Below are 18,171 nucleotides of genomic sequence, written 5' to 3'. Positions count from 1 at the left end.
GCGTGGGGAGATGGGCTTCTCCTGATGCTGTGTAAGCGGGTACTGGCAGAGCTTTAGATGTTAATCCAGAGCTAACAGGACCTGGTGGAAGAAATTAAGGAATGAATGCGGAAAGAGGTTTTGTTTCAATTAAAGATATGCTTTGTTTGCATCAGTCCTTGGAAGAAGTTGTGCTGTGTGCCTGACAAACCATGTGGTCACAGGGCTGCTCCCACAGCCAAGTAGCTTCACTCTAGTGGAATTACCCAGGTCAGAGCATCCTCTTCCACTGGAGACAAGAACAGGCATTTTGGCAGGGGGGCTGCTGCACCCTGAAATTGAAGGATGGGTTTACCAAAGGTCATGATATCTGACGAACACCTCTGGGATCCAATTCATCACATTTATCGCGGCCCTCCCTCACCCACACAAGCCCAGCCCAGGACACCTCCGCACCCAGGCCCTGCACCTTGCCCAAGGACACAGGCAGGCACACGCGAGGCAGCGTTTGCACCTGACCCGCTATGTGAAACAGAATCTCCTTCCAAGCCGGTGAGCAGTGACGCTCACCCTGCCTGGCCGGTGAGGGGTCTGGCAGTCCCCACCATCCTCACGGGGCCAGAGCTGCAACCCTGCCTGGCCATGGCCACCCCCTGGCCACCCAGAGCTCCCGTGCAAGAATGACACGGATCTCGTGTCAATGTCTGTGACAGGGAAAGGAAAAATAATGAACTCTGAATTCTTAATGCAAGTCTGCTATTAGTACCATATGAGAGAATGACAAATCTTTCACTGCTGAGGTGGCATAGCATAATTTTAATTATATTTTGAATAAATACAATGCTTAGATTTACATTTTGCTGATGTAACAATTTGTGACATTTTTACATAATCATTAAAGTGATTTTTTTTTTAAGGTACATAAGAATGCCTTATATAAAAATACTTCATTAAGTGAAGCATTTAAAAATTGTTGTGCCTTTGAAATGCCATAGTCCTATTGCATTTCATAACGCAGAAACGTTAGCAGCACAGATATTTTGGTATTCTTTCCAATTACATAAATTCATTTAAATGTTTAATTTTGATAATTTTTTTCCCCCTTGCAAGTATTTAACTTTAACTTTAAAGCCAACAGACTCGCGTAACAGCAATATAGACTGGAAATCAATTCTGGTATCATTATATTCTCATGTAAAGAGTTTACCACTGAAGAGTGATTTACAATTTATGTTTATACTTAGTACAATAAAAATAAAACCAAACAGCGTATATCCTGTTTGACATTTTAAGTATCTTCTAGACATCACTTTCCTTTTTATTTTCCTTTTTCTTTTTTCCCTCCCCAAAACACATTTTCAAAATCAGACAGTGATTCTGAGTGCATTGATTCTTGATTGCTCCGCCCGCTACCTCTCTTGCCCCTGTTCTGTGAAGATCTGCTAAATGCAGTTCCCACTGATCAGAAAAGAAGTTGTAAATGCTCTGAGCTTCTAAAAAATTAAGTCTGGGATCATGCAGGATGATAAACCAGGGACTCAGACAGCAGAAGCTGTTGGCCACTACTGAGAACTTTGGTTATAAAGTCCCATTTTCTTCTCATTAGATACCTGAGACATCCTCATAATTTCCTGAGAGTTTTACCAAAAGAGACGAGAGAATAATTAGACCCTTATTCATAGTGCTTTTACATCCCCAGATCTGCTCTTTGATGATGTGGTTCATTGCTTGCTTCAGTGGAAGCAGCACATGCGCAGTACGTGGTCTATCACCGCCTATTTCTATACAGATTTCTTAAACCCTTCTGACCACGAAGGAAGGAGCTGTGCCTGCCAGGCTGTGATTTACAGGACACATTCTGGAGACCAAGCCCTATACCCATCATTCTGGATGGCAGGAAGGGAAAGACACTAACCATTGGGGCATCAATAATTTTCAGTTCCACGTGCAAACCAACATGGTCCTTCCAAAACCACAGCAAGTCAGTGGTCTTTTATGATTTGCCCACCATATGTGAGAGTCTCTTCTCTACTCCTGCTCCTTCATGAGACACAGTAAGAAGGAACAGACTGTTTCCCAGAAAAAAGTACTGCAGAGATAGCCAGAATGCTGCTGCCTTCGTCCCACGGTGCAGGTGCAGGTTAATTTATAGATATAGCTGGATATCCCTAAGTAGTAAGTAAAATAAAAGTGAGATCTGCATAAGATTGGATATGCAGTTCATTCTTTCTAGTCCCTAGGAACCCTCTGTTTTGGTTGCTCCAACTCTCTGGATGATGCCCTTCCTAGCCTACGGACAGCTTTCGCCCGCCCCAGGGTATCTCCTCTCGCACATGTGACTTGCTGGTGGTGCTTTAGAGCCAAAAGTGTCCTACTGCAGCACCAGGGAAGGAAACATCCCCGCAGACCGTTCCAAACTGCAGAGGAGGACTGAAGATGGAAGCTCAATTTATAAATCATAGCATGACAATAAAGGAGCATCACTATGAGATTGCAGCATCTCCTGAAAAAGCTATAGTAAAAGCTGGTTTTCCTGGACACCTAGCGACAGCTCACCCAGCTCTGCCTGTGGGAACTGGAACGATTTGATCCCATGCAGCCCGTGGAGATGCTCACTCTGACCTTGCTGGATGTTCAGCTGAGCTTTTCTAGGGCACTGCTAACTACATCATATTTATTTTAATATAACTTAATTATCAACTCGATATGCTAGAGGCAGGATTAAGACCTCTCATTAAAATACCTACAAGAAAAATTTGGGTCAATCCTGGTTAAATTTAACCATGTGGAATGGTCTATAGGAGCTCTGTCGCAGCTGGCCTTAAACTGAATTTTGCCCAAGCGAAAAAGTGACTGTTGTATGCACACTCGGCAGTGGGCCTGAATTTCTCTTACATTCCTTGCCATCCCCCTCTGTTACCTGATTAGTGGATCTCTGCCCATAGTGATGAAAATGGTATCTGGGTCAACGTGTTCTTTGTTAATTGCATTAGCCATGTGCCTAAGACTTAGGCTTCCTCTTCTCCCGGCACTGCCTTTGGCTATTAACATGTGGTCTTTAAAAGTATTTCACTCTTAACAGTGTACTTAATCTGTCAGGCGAGGTGGATAGAGTCTGTTTTAGGCAGACTAAGATGATCAGTAGAATGCTAATCACAAAATTCGCATGGGTGAAGAGACCCCTTTATAAAAAGCAACACAAGCCAGTTTATATGCTCCTTTTTGTACTGAGTCTCCAAAAGCAGAGAGAAGGATTACAATTGTATTCTGCATGTGAGGTCTAATTATACTCAGAATACCTTATTTTTTTTATTGCTGCAACATTCTGGAACTTTACTTTATAAATAGGATCATTTTCCCTTTGAGGAAAAAAAAAAAAGAATACAATATTGGCTTTTATCTTCCAAGTTGTTTTGGTTTTGTATGTTAATCACATTTTATTAGCATAGTTTTTCCTCACATGATAGCAAAGATCAGAACAAAAGTGTGTTCAAACCTACACCCACACACAAGTACATACCTCCTGAAGCAGACTTAGCAAATGGAGAACTGCTTCTGGCTTGGAAATGGAAAATTCCTATACTAGTAGTATGGCAAAGTCCAGCACAAGAAGCTGCATATCTTTAACTAGCAGGATCACAATCAAAAGACCTTTGAGAGGTCTATAGTCAGATGTAAAGAAAAACACCTTCTCCCTGCTCATTTATTGAACACCATTGGATCCTACGCACTAGCCAACATCCAGACCACCAGCCGATAATGAATTAATGAATTCCAACACCAGCAGAGACTAAAAGTTTCCCTTAGCTAAGCTGAAATTTTGAGTTTAACTAAATTCCCAAGGCCATTCACTACTTTTTGAGCAGGAAATAAATATCCTGAAACTATTTGCTAACTGTTCAGCTTTGAAAGATAATATTTGTTCTGAATGCTTCAAGATTAGGGCTCTGTAAGATACTTGTTGGAGGACCGGGGCCACCATGCCCATCACCGCTCGGTCCAGGCAGCTGTGGGGTAGCGTTCCAAAAGCGCGTTCCGCAGCTGGGCTGTGTGGATCTTGTCTCTGGTCTCCACCGTGCAGGTGACCTGGGAAAAGAATTAGGATCGTTCCTGACGGCATGGCGGCAATCTTGGACAAAGGCATTTCCAACTCAATCCTAAAACACACTCGTAAAAGCAAAACGATCAGTTCAACAGTAAAAAACTCTGGACCTCGCACCCCCTGTCTACACAGGTAAGAGAACTGACATTGCAGACATCTGGGGCTCTTCCAACCCTTCCGTGCCGTCTTAAAACCTTCCAACAGCCCTACTTTATTGCCTTCAAAATTTAAGATAGGCTGATCCTCTGCTGGCTCCTGGGCAAAATACTTGTCTGCTGCCGGCCTCCCTGAAGTCACCCGCTAGCAGCTTCTCTTTCCCGTTCCCTGGGGTGTGTACGTGGCGCTGCTGCCACCTCAGCAATCTCCGGCTCTTACTGCACCGCATTTCCATGTTTCTGGGCAGTGTTTGTTCCAACACCTACATCCTTCACATTTTTTATATTCTCCTCCTCTTCTCTCTCATGGAGTTATCCCCCAGACCTTTACCATCTCTGCAGTATCCTAGCGGGCTGCATCTCCTCCCACACCTTTTTGTTTTATTCTGATTTTTTTGTTTGCTCATTGCATTGCTTCTAGTCCTTGGCTATGGTTCTGCTACTAAATCCAACTAAACCCAGGAAAACCTGATCTTAATAGTTTTGTTTTTATTCTCCACTTGCCTCCACAAGTATTACTGACAATCCTGTCGTGCAGCCACTGAAGACAATAACTGCAATGTCATTTTTTTCAATTCTTCTTTAATCCCTCTTTCTACATACTCACATCTCTACGGCATCATTCGAGAATCTGGGCACTACCAAAGGCGAGGCACCAATACGAAGGTGCAGAAGGAAAGTGATACTTTGCGATTTTAGACTACAAACTTAATCACCGCTGACCCTGCTGGAATTAACGCTGGCATTTAAAGTGCCATGTGGAAAAAAGACCTCACAAAAACCTGGAAATCTAGCGAGGAAAGGATCCAAGATGAGTCACGGTGCAACAACAGAGAGTTTATCTTAACAGGCAAATCTACAGAAAACAGAAAAAAAACCTGGCCGTGGTAACCTTACGGTGGCCTACTAGAGACAGACGCCCTGCGTAATGCTCCTGTCAGAGCTGCAGGAAGGCAAAAAAAAAATAATTGTGTCTACTCAAATATGTTTATGAGGACATTTCTAAATAAGAACGGTGTGAATTTATATTTTTACAGGGCTGAGCTTAAACTAACAATACACCTTTACCAAAACTGCTGAAGGAGAAGACAAACCACTAACTCCAGGTTATTCTGAACAGCCGTGAGCCCACTTCATTAGAAAACTGGCTACAGCTTCTTAAACATCCATCATGAAATAAGCCACATTTCTGATCTGTTTCTGTAATTCTTCACCTCTTACCCTGAGCATAGGTCTATTCATGTTTAGTTATTTGGAACACAAATTAGATGCTAAATTCTTCCTCCTCTGAAAAAATGGGAATTAGTCTCAAGAGAAGGGCAGTCACAGAGGACAATTAATAATGAGGGAAGAGGAGAGAACACAAAGACTGGGAAAAGTATCTAAAGGGTATCTAGGGACCAAACACCCATTATCCATTCCCTGCTTCCTACAAAATCCCTAAAGCTTTGCAGCCATATCTTCAAGAGCGCACACCCACCCCTCACAGAGTCCGTAAGCACGAAAAGCAGCTTTCCTGCCCTTCCACTGCACTCGCGCCTGTTTGTCCTGAGCAAATCAAGTGCTGCACTTGGAACCCATCCGGACTTGCCAGCTGCAGCTTTGCATGTCTGGCAGCGCGCGGCTGCTCTGCCCTGGGAGCAAGCATGGGAAAGCGGTTCGATTTACAGAGCTCACTCCCCTCCCCTCTGCCCTTTTCTTTCTGCTAGTGATTGAAGCCAGACAGACTTGGATAGACTGGAGCCAGAGAGCTTGTAAACAGTTTGGAGGAATACTGTCTTTTTGTTCTGGGCGTGCGCAGCATCCAACACGTGATACAGCCATTAATACGCTGCAGTGGATTATAAAAAGTAACAACAAAACCAGCAGTAATAATAAAAAACTCCAGAAATTTTCCTGATTTTTCACACTTGCCAAATAGAGGAACAGAGAACATTTGCCTACAGCAGGGGCAGACAGGGAATCACACTGTACTTTAGAGCAGCTACAGGTCTACACAGCAAAGGCGGCAAGAATTTGCTTTCTTCCTCAGATTACGCCCGTTTACACTGCAATTTTACTTTCACAGACTCTGCTCTCTCATTCGCTTCACCTGGGAAGTATAAGTTACACGAGTGTCCAACAGGGCAACCCTCATATTCGTGGGGAGGTATATGAGGATGGCATCTATCTGGGATGAACAGTCACCCCAGTACTACCAGCTACAGGAGCTTGCACAGCCACGGATGAACTAAGGGCTCCAAACTAGTCTTATTTAAGAAGAATTTATGAAACCTATTGCCTGGTATTTCTCATACTCCAGACAAGATAACTCACGACAACTAGAGAAAACTTGAAATTTGTTTCAAACCCATAAGCCCTCAGTACTAGACATCGGCTTTTTGACTGAGCAGAACTTCAAGGACTGCAGGACCATGTTTGCACAGTAGAATTTTCTCTGCATCTAAAAACAAACAAAAAAACCCCACAAAAACCAACCACCACCACCCAGTACATTTTATGCATTTCTCTCCTGCATATTCCATCCTTGCTGGATTAAAAAATAATAACGAAATTATCTGGTCCTGTAAGACCGTTAAAATAACCAGCCAGATGGATCTGTCACTGCATTTAGAGTTCTGCTCTTGGTGGCAGGTAATTTAAAGATTGATTCCAAACTAAGGGTTTAGTTAGCCTGTTGGGGTTTTTTATAATAGGGCTTCAAGCAATGGAAGAGAGAACAGCCTTCACTGAACGCTGGTTTCTTGTGGGTTTTATTTAATAGCTAGAAATAACTGAGGGAGCAAGACGAAGGCTGGAAAAAAATAAAGGCAAAACTTGATCACAAGTTATTACTCAGGGCAACACCAAAACCCAGATACGCAAATTAAAATATTCACAGGATTAATTCAATTTCAAAGAGAGGAAAGTTCATAACTTCACAAAAGAAGAAATTTGCAGAGTTCTGTGCTGAATAATTTGGGCAAAAGAGCAGGCACCTCTGTCCCTTTTAACTGCAAATCTCACATGTGGGTGCTTAACCTGTTAGACCGTATTTTCCTAGATTTAAAAAATTCATTTAGAGTGCTTCTCAACTCCCTGATGCCTGCTACCTGTAGGGTGTGTGTGCAAATGAAGATGTTGGGTGGGCATGGTGAGCCAACACTAGAGAGCAGAGGAAATGTGAGCAGCGAGGCTCAATCAGAAGATCCCAGTCTTTTGTGCTTTCTCCAGGCTCCATGTAAAGATAGATCGTAACCAGGTACTGCAATTCCTTATGTCCCTGATTCATCCGCCGAACCTTTGGATCCCACTTTAATCCTAGAAACCATACTCATCATCACCTTCTTCTGCGCTGTTGGTCTTGGTGGATTCACGTAACTTAACATTCACGATACACCACACTCAGCAACAGCATAGGTTTGTTTGCATGAAAACCACTGGATTTATTTATACACGCTGTTTCAGTTCTATAAAGCAAGCAAGGCTTTTTGTTTCTGTTAAAAATATATATATATTAACTGGGTAATTTTCCGAATTACTCTGTAAACACCCAGTGTGGGTTACTGCACATCACGGATGATTTGGCAACAGCACTTCATTTCATGGTTTGGGGATCAGCTGCCAGATAGCCCTCAAGGTCGGGGCGATGCAATGCAACGCTTGGGAAAGAGCATAACAGCTGCCACAGCTGTCACTTGGTTGTGCAACCCCAGCCCTTATCTTTTGGCATATTCTGGCATTCAGGTGGGTGAGCATGAGCACAAACAAGTTACTGTCACATTTCAGAAGTCAGACGGTAATCCAACAGGTCTGCTCCCAGCCTCCCTGGAGTCAGGTTCTTATTTCTACAGCTGGGGCAGGCTATTCCGTACCGCCTGTCTGCTGCGGAATGCCATTAAAGAAAATAACCACATTCTTTCGGAGGGCCTCAGAAGAATTGTATTGTTGAACCTCCCACTTGCAAGTGTCTCCTTTTGGCAGGTGGGGAACTGAAGCACGGAAACGGTGCCTTGCCCAGGGTCACGCAGGAAATGCTTTGGCAATGACAGCATCCTTCTCGTAGCTGGACAGCTGCGCGCTCCCCTGCGCTCTCTTCACAGGACAACAACATGGAATGTGTTGGCAACCGGGAACTCTATCCAAAATACTCTCCCTCAGCCCTTCATAAAATGCAAGCTGGCCCAAAGGAATTTACTCAAATTGACCAGAGCAGACTGAAATAATTCAATGAGCTCTGGCCTGAGGTGGATAAACTGTATGGAAAAAACAGGTACTACACCACACCAAGTGAGGCAGGAAACCCAGCACCGCTGGGACAACATGTAACGTTATCGTAAAGAAAAAGCAACATTCAATTAATGAGTTAGGATTTTGTTGCGCAGTCAGAGGGAGAAGTAATGTGATGGATGTTCTTTTTACAGTTGATCTTTTCTGAGCTATTTAAAACCACGGCAGAGTTAAGCTCCCAAGAGGTTTGAAGTGAACAGCCCAGCCCAGCCTATAACATCAAAAAGGACCAAGGTCGGAGGGACTGCTGCCACCACCGCGGCTTCCCTGCAAAGCTGCTGGAGCACCTCAACACCCTGCAGCCCCTCAGTGCTCTGTTCCAGGACCCTCCTGTACCTGCCAGTCTGATTATGCTGCAGTTTCAGTGGTGAGGAGAAGACTTTTCTAAAACCTGATGAGCTCAAAGATTATTTTTTTTTTCAGCTGAGTTGCCCGATTCCAAATACGAGACACCCATTAAGCAGGCAAGCTGCTGATCTATAGCAGAGCCTTGCATGGCTTCAGAGCAAAGATAGTTCTTATCTTATTAAGCCATTTATTGATTTTTCTCATTGACTTCTCTGTGTCAATGATAATATGAAATTAAAGGGATTTAAATGGTTATAAAGAGGTTTACAGATGGAAGTAATTTAAGCGATAAGTTGTCCCACATGGAATCTGAGGGATATTACTGATAGAGAACAGGGAAAGTTCACAGCAGTAAGTTGCAGCCTCCTCCTACGAACTGGCCAATCCTCTAGATCTCTAGATCCAGTTTGTCAGATGATTTTTTCCTTAGCTCTGATCATTATTTCTGTCTAGATATTCCTGGTAATCTAACCTGCTTCAATAGCTGTAAAATGTGAAGCCTACCAGACTGGTTATCGGTACGATTTGCTAAGCGTTATCTATTTCAATATCGGGACTTTGGAAGCCATTCCCTAACTGCTCAGGTAAGAGTGAATCAGGGCGTGGTTCTCTGCAAGACAGAAACCCAGCATGAGTCACAAGGAAGAAGAATCTAAACTGGAGGTATTAGCAGGCAGCATCCAAAAGAAGCTCCCATATTGTTTCCAAAGAATGTGACCAGCTGATCCCACTGCACAAGGCACTTCAGTAACAATCAGCTGAATCAAATGTAGCCAGAATCCATTTTTTTATTAAAAAAAAACAACCCAAAACCCTCTTATTTTTGCCAGTAAAATGTTCCAAAAGTTATGTTTCAAGAAGTGTAGTTTGAACATAAAGCTTCATTTTAGAAAGTCCATACTACTCTATGAAATCAGACTACCAGCAAGGATCTTCCCACAGTGTTCCAAGCATGCACCAGATGAATAAACACTAACCCAGTAAGGCATTTCACTAGACGGGGAGTGGAGGGGATAAATAAAAAGCTCTATTTTCCTGATAAGCAATGACTAGAAAACAAGTTTCTCTCCTTTGGAAATTAAGGAGTGAATCTAAAAGGCCAATTAAATACTGAGATGACAATCCTGACAGGACTGATTTAGTGTATTAAGTGAGCCACTACACTTACTGCCCTGTGCTGTCAGACGCTTCGTCTATATCCACAGTCAAAAGTATGTGCTGAAGTTAGAGTGGAGTGGGTATAGCTGTAACACCTTTCTTATATAACCACCAGCTCCACACACTTGATAATTTTGGTACTTGATCCAGATCTAAATGCATGCTTAACGTGCTGTGATTTACACTGATGAAAATGATACAAAGTCCTTTGCAGGTCTGCTTAGTAGCAAACGCTCAGAATGCTTTGCTGACACAGGGCTTCAGCTCTTCCTAACAACAAAGAAAAAAGCAAAATCTCCCCAATGTGTATTAGCCTTACTATGAAAAAATGTACATTTTTCTATATCTGGTTAAAGCAAATCCATTTTGATGCTTAAAGGTAAATTCAATGTTTTACCCTTTTTGATTACCCTTGTTTCAGTTTTCAAAGAAAAACTTCATGATTCACTAGGTGTCACCAGGCAGAGCTGCCCTCAAAGCCACCGCGGTCTATAAATCTGGAATAATACTTCGCACTTCACATCTAATTATCCGATAGCCTCTCCCAGACTGATTAAAAGCCATCATGCAAATCCAGCATCCAATTAAATTATTCAGGGACACGAATTCCTGAATAACACGGTCAGATTCCTGAAGCGGGCAGTCAGTGTGAATACATTGTGTTTCAAGTGCAGACAAGCGCGCGTGGCACTTTCTCGTTCAGGGACTGTATTTACTGCAGATTCTGATAAAATTCCCTCATTGGGAGAGGTTGCAAGAGCACTGGAAAATTGTTTTAACATTCTCAATCAAAAATGAAGACAGTGGATTTTGTTTCATTTACTTAGTAACATTAAAAAAAATTACAACATGAGAAGAGTTACAGGCTTTGTCAAATCTAGCCTTCAACTTTCAGAGTCACAAGTTAGTCACTGAATCAGAGGGACTTGTCTACCCCCTGCAGCATCACGTTACCTTCAAGTTACCCAAACCAGTCAGCTGGCCTATCGTTATGGCACATTGTGGAACAATATAGTTCTAGTCCTAGACACTTCAGAAAACCGCTAATAATCATGTTCTGAAACACGTTCACGAACTTCATCGTAGTCCTTTGCTATAGTCATCTTTAACCATTTCTTTATATCCACAGGTGAAAATACCAAGCAGGTTTTTGCATGCAGGTGGGAAATTAGATTTAAATGCCAAAATCAAAGACCTTGCTTGCTCAATAGCATCACCAGATCCCAGTTATAAGCCTGTTTAGCAAAGATCCCTAATGTGACTTCCACCTATGATTTCACAAACTAAGTCAGGTTGGGCTCGAACAGCAGTAGCACGAAATCAGTGGAACCACACCTTTGCCAAACCAGTTGAAATACGGGATATACCAGGAGACAAACGATCCTTTTAAGTGATGCTATTACCTGAGAACACCTCCTCTCTGTTACTGTATCAAATAACAAAGGAATAACGATTTTTGCTCTGTGCTCTTGGTGGACAAGGTACAAAACTGCAGCCCTAGTAAAAATGAGGATTCCTTAAGAGTAAGGGTGTTCTCCACATCGCTTTAAGGCAAATCGATCTCAGATGATTACAGCCAGCCTACACAGCTGGCTCTTCAAGTTCTGGACGGATGCTGCAGGTTACTCACCACCTCCGGCACTCCACCACACAGGCAAGGAAGGTTTGCAATGGTAACAGCTAGAGTATTTCACCCACAGTGTCGCAATAGCAGGTAAAACAGGTCCTGTGTTATTTATATGCCTACCAAGTGTTTAGTGAAGCAAAGTGCTATATAACGCAGAAGAAATTATCTATCACACTGCTCCCCAAGTCACTATGCAAGCTTCTTCAACATCGTCGTATAAAGATGTAGGAAAACAGAATAAACTAGGGGAGGCCAGTACTGCTAGAGAAACTGAAATTACATCTCATCTTACCTCGGTAGTGAAGAGCTCAGACGTCGCAAACGTGCGTTCTTGTTTGATATCCAAAACCCTAGATCAAGTAAGGGATAAATTAGAGATCCCAACAATCGTTTGTCATTGTAAAACAGTTTCTGTAAGTGTTTGGACAGTAACTATCTTTGCTGCTTTCTGTGTTAGACGCTTACCCTATGCTGCAAAGGTGCTTTTGCATTGGAACAGAAATCAGTGAAATACAAAGTTTTTCTGAAATATAACAAGAAAATCCCCTTTGATTAATTAATTACTTACAGACATGCCTTCAGAGAACATTTGGAAGCTTGTCCAAATCTTTAATAATCTTTTTGCTATTCTGTGATTAGATTTCCCTACTATTACATCTACCTTGCATCTTCCCGAGCCAAAATCTCCAGTAGCTTTGAAATGTCTCCTGGGCAGTCAGAAAGCACAAGGGAAAATCTGCACACTCTGTTATCGAGGGTCAGGGCACGAGCTATGCACTGTTGCAGCAGGTGTAATTCCAAGTTTCCGCTGCATATAACAACTGCCACTCTGAAAACAGAGAGAAAAATCGGATTTTTGATTAGCTCTTGTGTATGCAAAGGAACCATAAATCGCAGACCCTGTATTCAATATCGGCTGAAGACCCGCTAGCCCTTTGATCGATAAGTACTGCACATGTCAGAGCGGCCCCCGCTCTCCGTATCAGCTGTGGGCAGGCAGCGGGGGCCTGGAAGCTGGCTGCGTTAGTTGGTCTAAAACTTCATTTTCATTTTGCATTTCCTGGAGATCTGAGTTTTGTTAGAGATAATTAGCTGGAGAATTCTACGTCTGTTTCAAACTTTAAAAACGTGACATCATTTTCCCTGGAAGTTCTGAGGCTCAGCCTCTTAACAGTTAACTATTAATTAACTCCATCTCAAGCCTGCAAAATGGGTGCAGAAATGTTTGAAGATCAAGTGAAGCGCCACACGCTTAGCCCATGATAATCTCGCTCTGCAGAGTCAAACCTGGCCTCTTTAATCCAAACCATTGCATTTTCCCCTTTTATTTTAGTTGTACCGAACTGAAATTTGTTGCAGCTCTGTGCGTACTCTGTCAGCCTCTTCTGAAGAACTGCCTCAGCACTGTGTTAGCATACAACGCTGAGCTTGGAAATTTGATTTTGTCCTCAGTGCCTGTATGTTTAAATACATTCTGGACTAGGTCCTGCGCCAAGGCTCAATCCGCTTAAGTACTGAGTGCTCAAGCCCAGATGCAAGAAGGCACTTAGCCACACATTTAAGGCTAAGCACAGGGTAATCCCATTGACTACTGGGGCAGTTCTCGGGGCCGGGAGGCAGGTGCCACTGAGCGATCACAGAATACAGCCCAGCTCCTGTCCCACCACAGACTGGGCTGACTTCCACAGGCGGAACGAGAGAAGGCAGCAGGCTGCTAAGAGCAGGATGCGCTCCTGGCCGATGCGACCATGCCTCATGGAGCTGCGTGTAACCGCCTTTCCCCCAGCCGTCTGAGAACACAGGAAAAGGCAAGATTTGTCAGCTCTCCAGGCTGAGGTCTGTCTTGTTCAACATGGTCTTCCGACTGGTGAGTGGTCTCTGCAGCCTGAAGTCGATGCCGCAGATAAGCCCACTGCCAGCACAGGGGCAGGAATTGCCTTGTCACTCCTAAAAGAAGTAGCTTCTCTTCATCTCCTGGAACCAAGGCACTCAACCCCGTGTTTTGGCCACAGTTCCCTGTCTGCCATAGCTACCGTACCTTTTACCCTTCAACTCAGGCAGCTTCCCCGCAACCAGCGCTGCAAGTCCAATGGCCCCTTCCGCATCAACCGTGGCTCGCTCGTACTCCAGCAATCTCAGCATTGAAATGAGGATGTCCTCCTCCCTGAAAGCAAAAGACTTGTGCCAAAAACCCAGAAGAGCTACCAAAAGCAGAAGACAATACATTTATGGATAACTGGTTTCCTTCCATCGTGCCAGGCCCACACGACCCCAGGGTGGTGCTACCGAAAGCTGTGCTGCTGGGGGTGAACACACACCTCTCTTGTTACTAACTGAAAGGCAGGATGGCATTTTTCACTAGAACCACTGTGCTAGCTAAACCCTAGTGGTAAGTATGTTCATCCAACTTGCCCCTCCTGTGAAGATCTAATTTTATTTTTTTTTGCCAAAGGCTACCTTCAAGTGTTGTAGAACACAAGGACAAATTTTACACCCGGAGCATGACAAGGTACTAGCCCCAGGTGAAGTTTTGGCCAAAGGGGTCAGTCTGGGAAACGCTTTTAGTCATATGATTTAGTTTTGGGTAGTCCTGCGAGGAGCAGGCAGCGGGACTCGATGATCCTTTATGGATCTCTTCCAGCCTGAGATATTCGATGATTCTGTGATATGTGGGATTGGGTTCAGCGTCTTTAGTGCCCCTCTTGGAAGGAAAGGCACCCCACCACCGCCACGCTCTCACAAAGCGTGCATGATGAAAGCTCCTGCCAACCTGCTCTCCACTGTATGTGAAGGACCACCATAGCCTGGTGGCGCAGCACGTTTTCCATACACAGCAATGCTCACCCAGTACTATTCGTTTCAGTGTTTTTCTTCACCTACCTCACAGCAACAACTTTATCCACAAGTTTCCCAGTCAGCTGCAAAGAATTGCTGCCAAAGCAGAGTCCGCTCACATCTGCAGATTTCAAAAGGCAAAAATATGAAGCTGGCTGCTTTAGACAAGTTCAACATTTTTTAGAGCCCTGCCTGTTTCTTGCCCTTAATGAGCACAGCACACTGCTGTTTTTTGCTCTTCAGTTGCTTGATTTTTTTACATGACAAAAATGTGTTTGGTGACCAAGACCAAATCTCACAGGAAGATTTTGCCATTTTGGACCCCTTGAAGAAGATGACAATTCTTCACTGGCATAGTCGCACTGCAAGAGTGACCCTGCAGCCCCACGCTTTTCACTGTTCGAACAAGGGCTGAAGGCAAGAAGTACCTTGTTAGCTACAGCAGGACAGCTAGCGAAGGAGTAGAGGCAGGCAGAGCATACGGAAAGTTAAGAAGTGTTTTGTTCGTTAAACTCCCATTTAAGACAAAGCTTCCAGAGCGTCGAGCACCAGGTAAACAGGATATTCTTAGATTGCTTAACAGTTGAGGGTTTTTGAGCAAATGATGTGGAAACAACTACATCATTTATAAACACTATTGTTCTGAAAACAGTTTTGTGAGTCTAAATATTTAAGTACTGTATTTTCCTGCCTTTTCACAAACTAGTCTTTTACACGAGAGCTTTCCCATTGATTTTCATTCGTTAGGATGCTGCTTGTGAGCACAATGGTCGTATTTCTATTTATTATTTCTAATTCTCATTTTTCTCATATTTCTAAGTATTCACCTGAACACTTCACGTGCACTGGAAATAGTATTGTACCCCAGGGTGGTGGTGGTGGAAATGTGGCAGAAGTTGCTCTTACAGCTTGAATTAAATTCTGACTCTTCAGAGATTTCCTTTAAAATATATTTGAACTGAATTAATGAGAAAATAATGCAGTTGAAGAAGTCAGTTACAACCTTTACCTCCAAAAGAAGAATGCATTTTCTTACCTCCATAAAAGTGATGATTACTGCAAGCCTGGTCTTCAATAGGGTGGCCAGCCTTCAAGGACTGTTGCAATACAGGGAAACTTTCAGATTCGACGCCCTGGGGAAGACAAGTGCTGTCACTTTTTTATTGATCCAGTTATAACAGAAGTCACCACCAAAGTAGACACAAAAAAAAGCAGCTACATAATGTTTCGTCTCCAAATTAACAATTAATTTCAAACTGCGTAATAACTGTGCTATCACTAAATTTATGCTGTGGCTTATTTAGGACCAAACTTTTCCCATAAGAAATTATTTCAGAACACAGCTTCATTTCAAAATAAAGCAAATTTCATTTGCTTTGGAAGAATCTTCCCATATTTTTTCTTAACTCCAGCCGAGGAGCCAAGGGACAGGAGGCTTCCCAGGCTCTCAGAAGCTCTTCTCCTAGGTGAAGCCCACAGGATCAGACAGTCCCTGTCCCCAGCAAATGCAGCCTCTGGCAGTGTATCACAGGTACCAGTGCAGCGTTATCGCTAGGTACCAGCGCCTTTTAAGAATAGCTGTGCAAAAGCTGCCCAAATGCAACACTTAGAGGTGAAAGGAAACTTACAATTACAGAAATATGTGGGTTGAGGTGTTTGAGTGCAGCAGCTGACCCTGCCAGCAAGCCACAGTGGCCTCCTGCAGGGAAAATCACTGCATCCAGCTTTGGCACCTGCTCGTACACCTCCAGCCCCACGGTTCCCAGGCCCGACAGGTAGACAGCACTATCCTCCCTGCGGGAAGGAAGGGCACAGCTCAGCAGGGTTCACAGGTGGCAACGCAACAACAGTTCAAGCTACTACTGTAAAGACACCATTCAGCAGAAAAAGATACACGTGAGAGCACGTCGCCAGCACGACGGGAGGAGGCAACACATCAGGACGCTGCCATCGGACAGACCGTGGTGTGCTGTTACCTGCTGGGAGAAAACTCCTGCCGTTGACAAACCCCCCAAACAGCCTTCAGGCCGAGGAGCACTTATCTCTGTTGTTACCAGTACAGGTGTTTAGGGAGCTGGCGAGGCAGAAGTCATGCTTCTGTGCCATTGCTTCCTTCAGCTTCATAAATTTTAAGTGTTGCGGTCCAAACTAAAAGCAAAGTCCCAAAAGGAAATCTCCTTCCTTCTCTTTACAATAGGAATTTGGTGTTTGTGATAAATGGGACTTCTCATGAAATTTAATCACTACGTTCAACCTCAAAAATAGCAAACAGATTGCTACAGAGTTCAGTCTTTCCACAATCCAGCGCCAATATCTGATATCTTCACGTGACTCTGGAAGGGCCTTTAGTTGTGCCAAAACCCTCACTGGTAAAACACTTTTAGGCAAAGGTAATACAATGAGCAGGATAAGGACAAGCAGAGTCAAAGACTGAAGAAAAGCCCACTGCACAGTCACACAATTGACTTGGATCTATTTCTAAAAGCTGGTTTGCGTTTTATTTAAAAGTTAGCAATGACATACACATAGAATGATATATGAACAAAAAAATTATGAGATCACTGTATGCCTGTGTGTTCTGCTTTTTCTGGCAAACGGATAAGCAAAAAGAATTATACAGCCAATGACTTCACTTGATTTACTTGACCCAGGACATTTGGGTACTAGGAAGCTGTGCTTTTACTACTGTTAGACATGCACAGAGAGGCTCACTGCAAGAACACAGAATGCCTGCAAGGTGGAGACCAGGGCCCTCCTGGGGAGTTACCTCACATATACAGCAAACCACAGCAAAATCCTCAGGGCGAGAGTCTATATAACTACACAAGAAAGGATGGGAGGAATGAACTTACACTCCAGTAGCACAGCTAAAGACAAAGGCAAGAAATCATAGTGGAATGGGTAACTGAACCCTTGAATTTACTGGCTTTATCAAGACACTGAAGTAGCATTCTCCTCCTTCTTACATGTGACAAAATATATCGCTGGTCTCCTGAACTGTTTTGGAGCCTTATTCACAAATAAGATTCAGGACTAAGTTTGCAGAGCTGCCTCTTTCACGGTTATGTGGGAAACCATGGGGACCTGCAAAAATGAACGAGGACCTGGGACATTCAATTTACAAGTAAAACTTCTCGATCAACTGAAATTTCTGCCTGAAGAAGACTGCTCTGGGCAGGGAGGTGTATTAGCCATTTGAATGAACGTTTCAGATAATCATGCCTTCCTTGCTAACACCTAGTTAGAACACCAGCTCACTGATCAGCCTTCAGCTTTTTATAGTAATACGGGTTATTTTATTTGCCCTATGACTGATTAATTTTGCTTTCTGAAAGCAAACATATCTCTTTCAGTATCATATACCATTGAAGGGAAACCAAGAAAAAGGGCAGATAAATCTAAAGACTGTAGATTTAAAGAAGCATTTTTGAGCCAAAGCTAGAAATTTGGCCATTTGCCTTCTGAAATGTGCAATCAAAGGTGGGCCGTCAGGCTTCGGTTTTCCAACAAATTTTGGCATGTCAGCTACTGGGTACCACGTTCCCCCATTCTCCAAATAGAGGGCTCGAAAGCTATCAGCTGTCCTTCCTAGAATAACAGACTAACCAGATCCCAAATAACGAGGATCAGGTCTGGTCAGTATTTGGATATGGAGTTACACAAGAAAAAACTGGCCTCACAAGGAAGGAAGGTGTGTA

General features: G+C 43.5%; 1 protein-coding gene across 4 annotated transcripts in view; it reads right to left on the bottom strand.

Annotated features, from left to right (window-relative positions):
• Nucleotides 1–883: 883 nt before the first annotated feature.
• The window catches only part of LOC119153349 (putative threonine dehydratase), a 34,342-nt gene continuing 17,054 nt past the window's right edge, over nt 884–18,171 (bottom strand). For all 4 annotated transcript variants that reach the window (XM_037399753.1, XM_037399752.1, XM_037399751.1 and 1 more), the window contains exons 5-11: nt 16,102–16,267; nt 15,510–15,606; nt 14,519–14,594; nt 13,677–13,802; nt 12,300–12,467; nt 11,931–11,988; nt 884–4,065 (exon numbers count right to left, since the gene is read on the bottom strand). In XM_037399753.1, the coding sequence (XP_037255650.1) occupies nt 3,967–4,065; nt 11,931–11,988; nt 12,300–12,467; nt 13,677–13,802; nt 14,519–14,594; nt 15,510–15,606; nt 16,102–16,267 (790 nt within the window). In that variant the 3' untranslated portion in view covers nt 884–3,966. The remainder of the gene's footprint in view (nt 4,066–11,930; nt 11,989–12,299; nt 12,468–13,676; nt 13,803–14,518; nt 14,595–15,509; nt 15,607–16,101; nt 16,268–18,171) is intronic.

This window comes from Falco rusticolus, chromosome 9, assembly GCF_015220075.1.
Source record: "Falco rusticolus isolate bFalRus1 chromosome 9, bFalRus1.pri, whole genome shotgun sequence".
Taxonomy (NCBI): domain Eukaryota; kingdom Metazoa; phylum Chordata; class Aves; order Falconiformes; family Falconidae; genus Falco; species Falco rusticolus.
The sequence above is the reverse complement of the archived record's forward strand: the minus strand, read 5'-3'. Positions and strand labels throughout refer to the sequence as shown.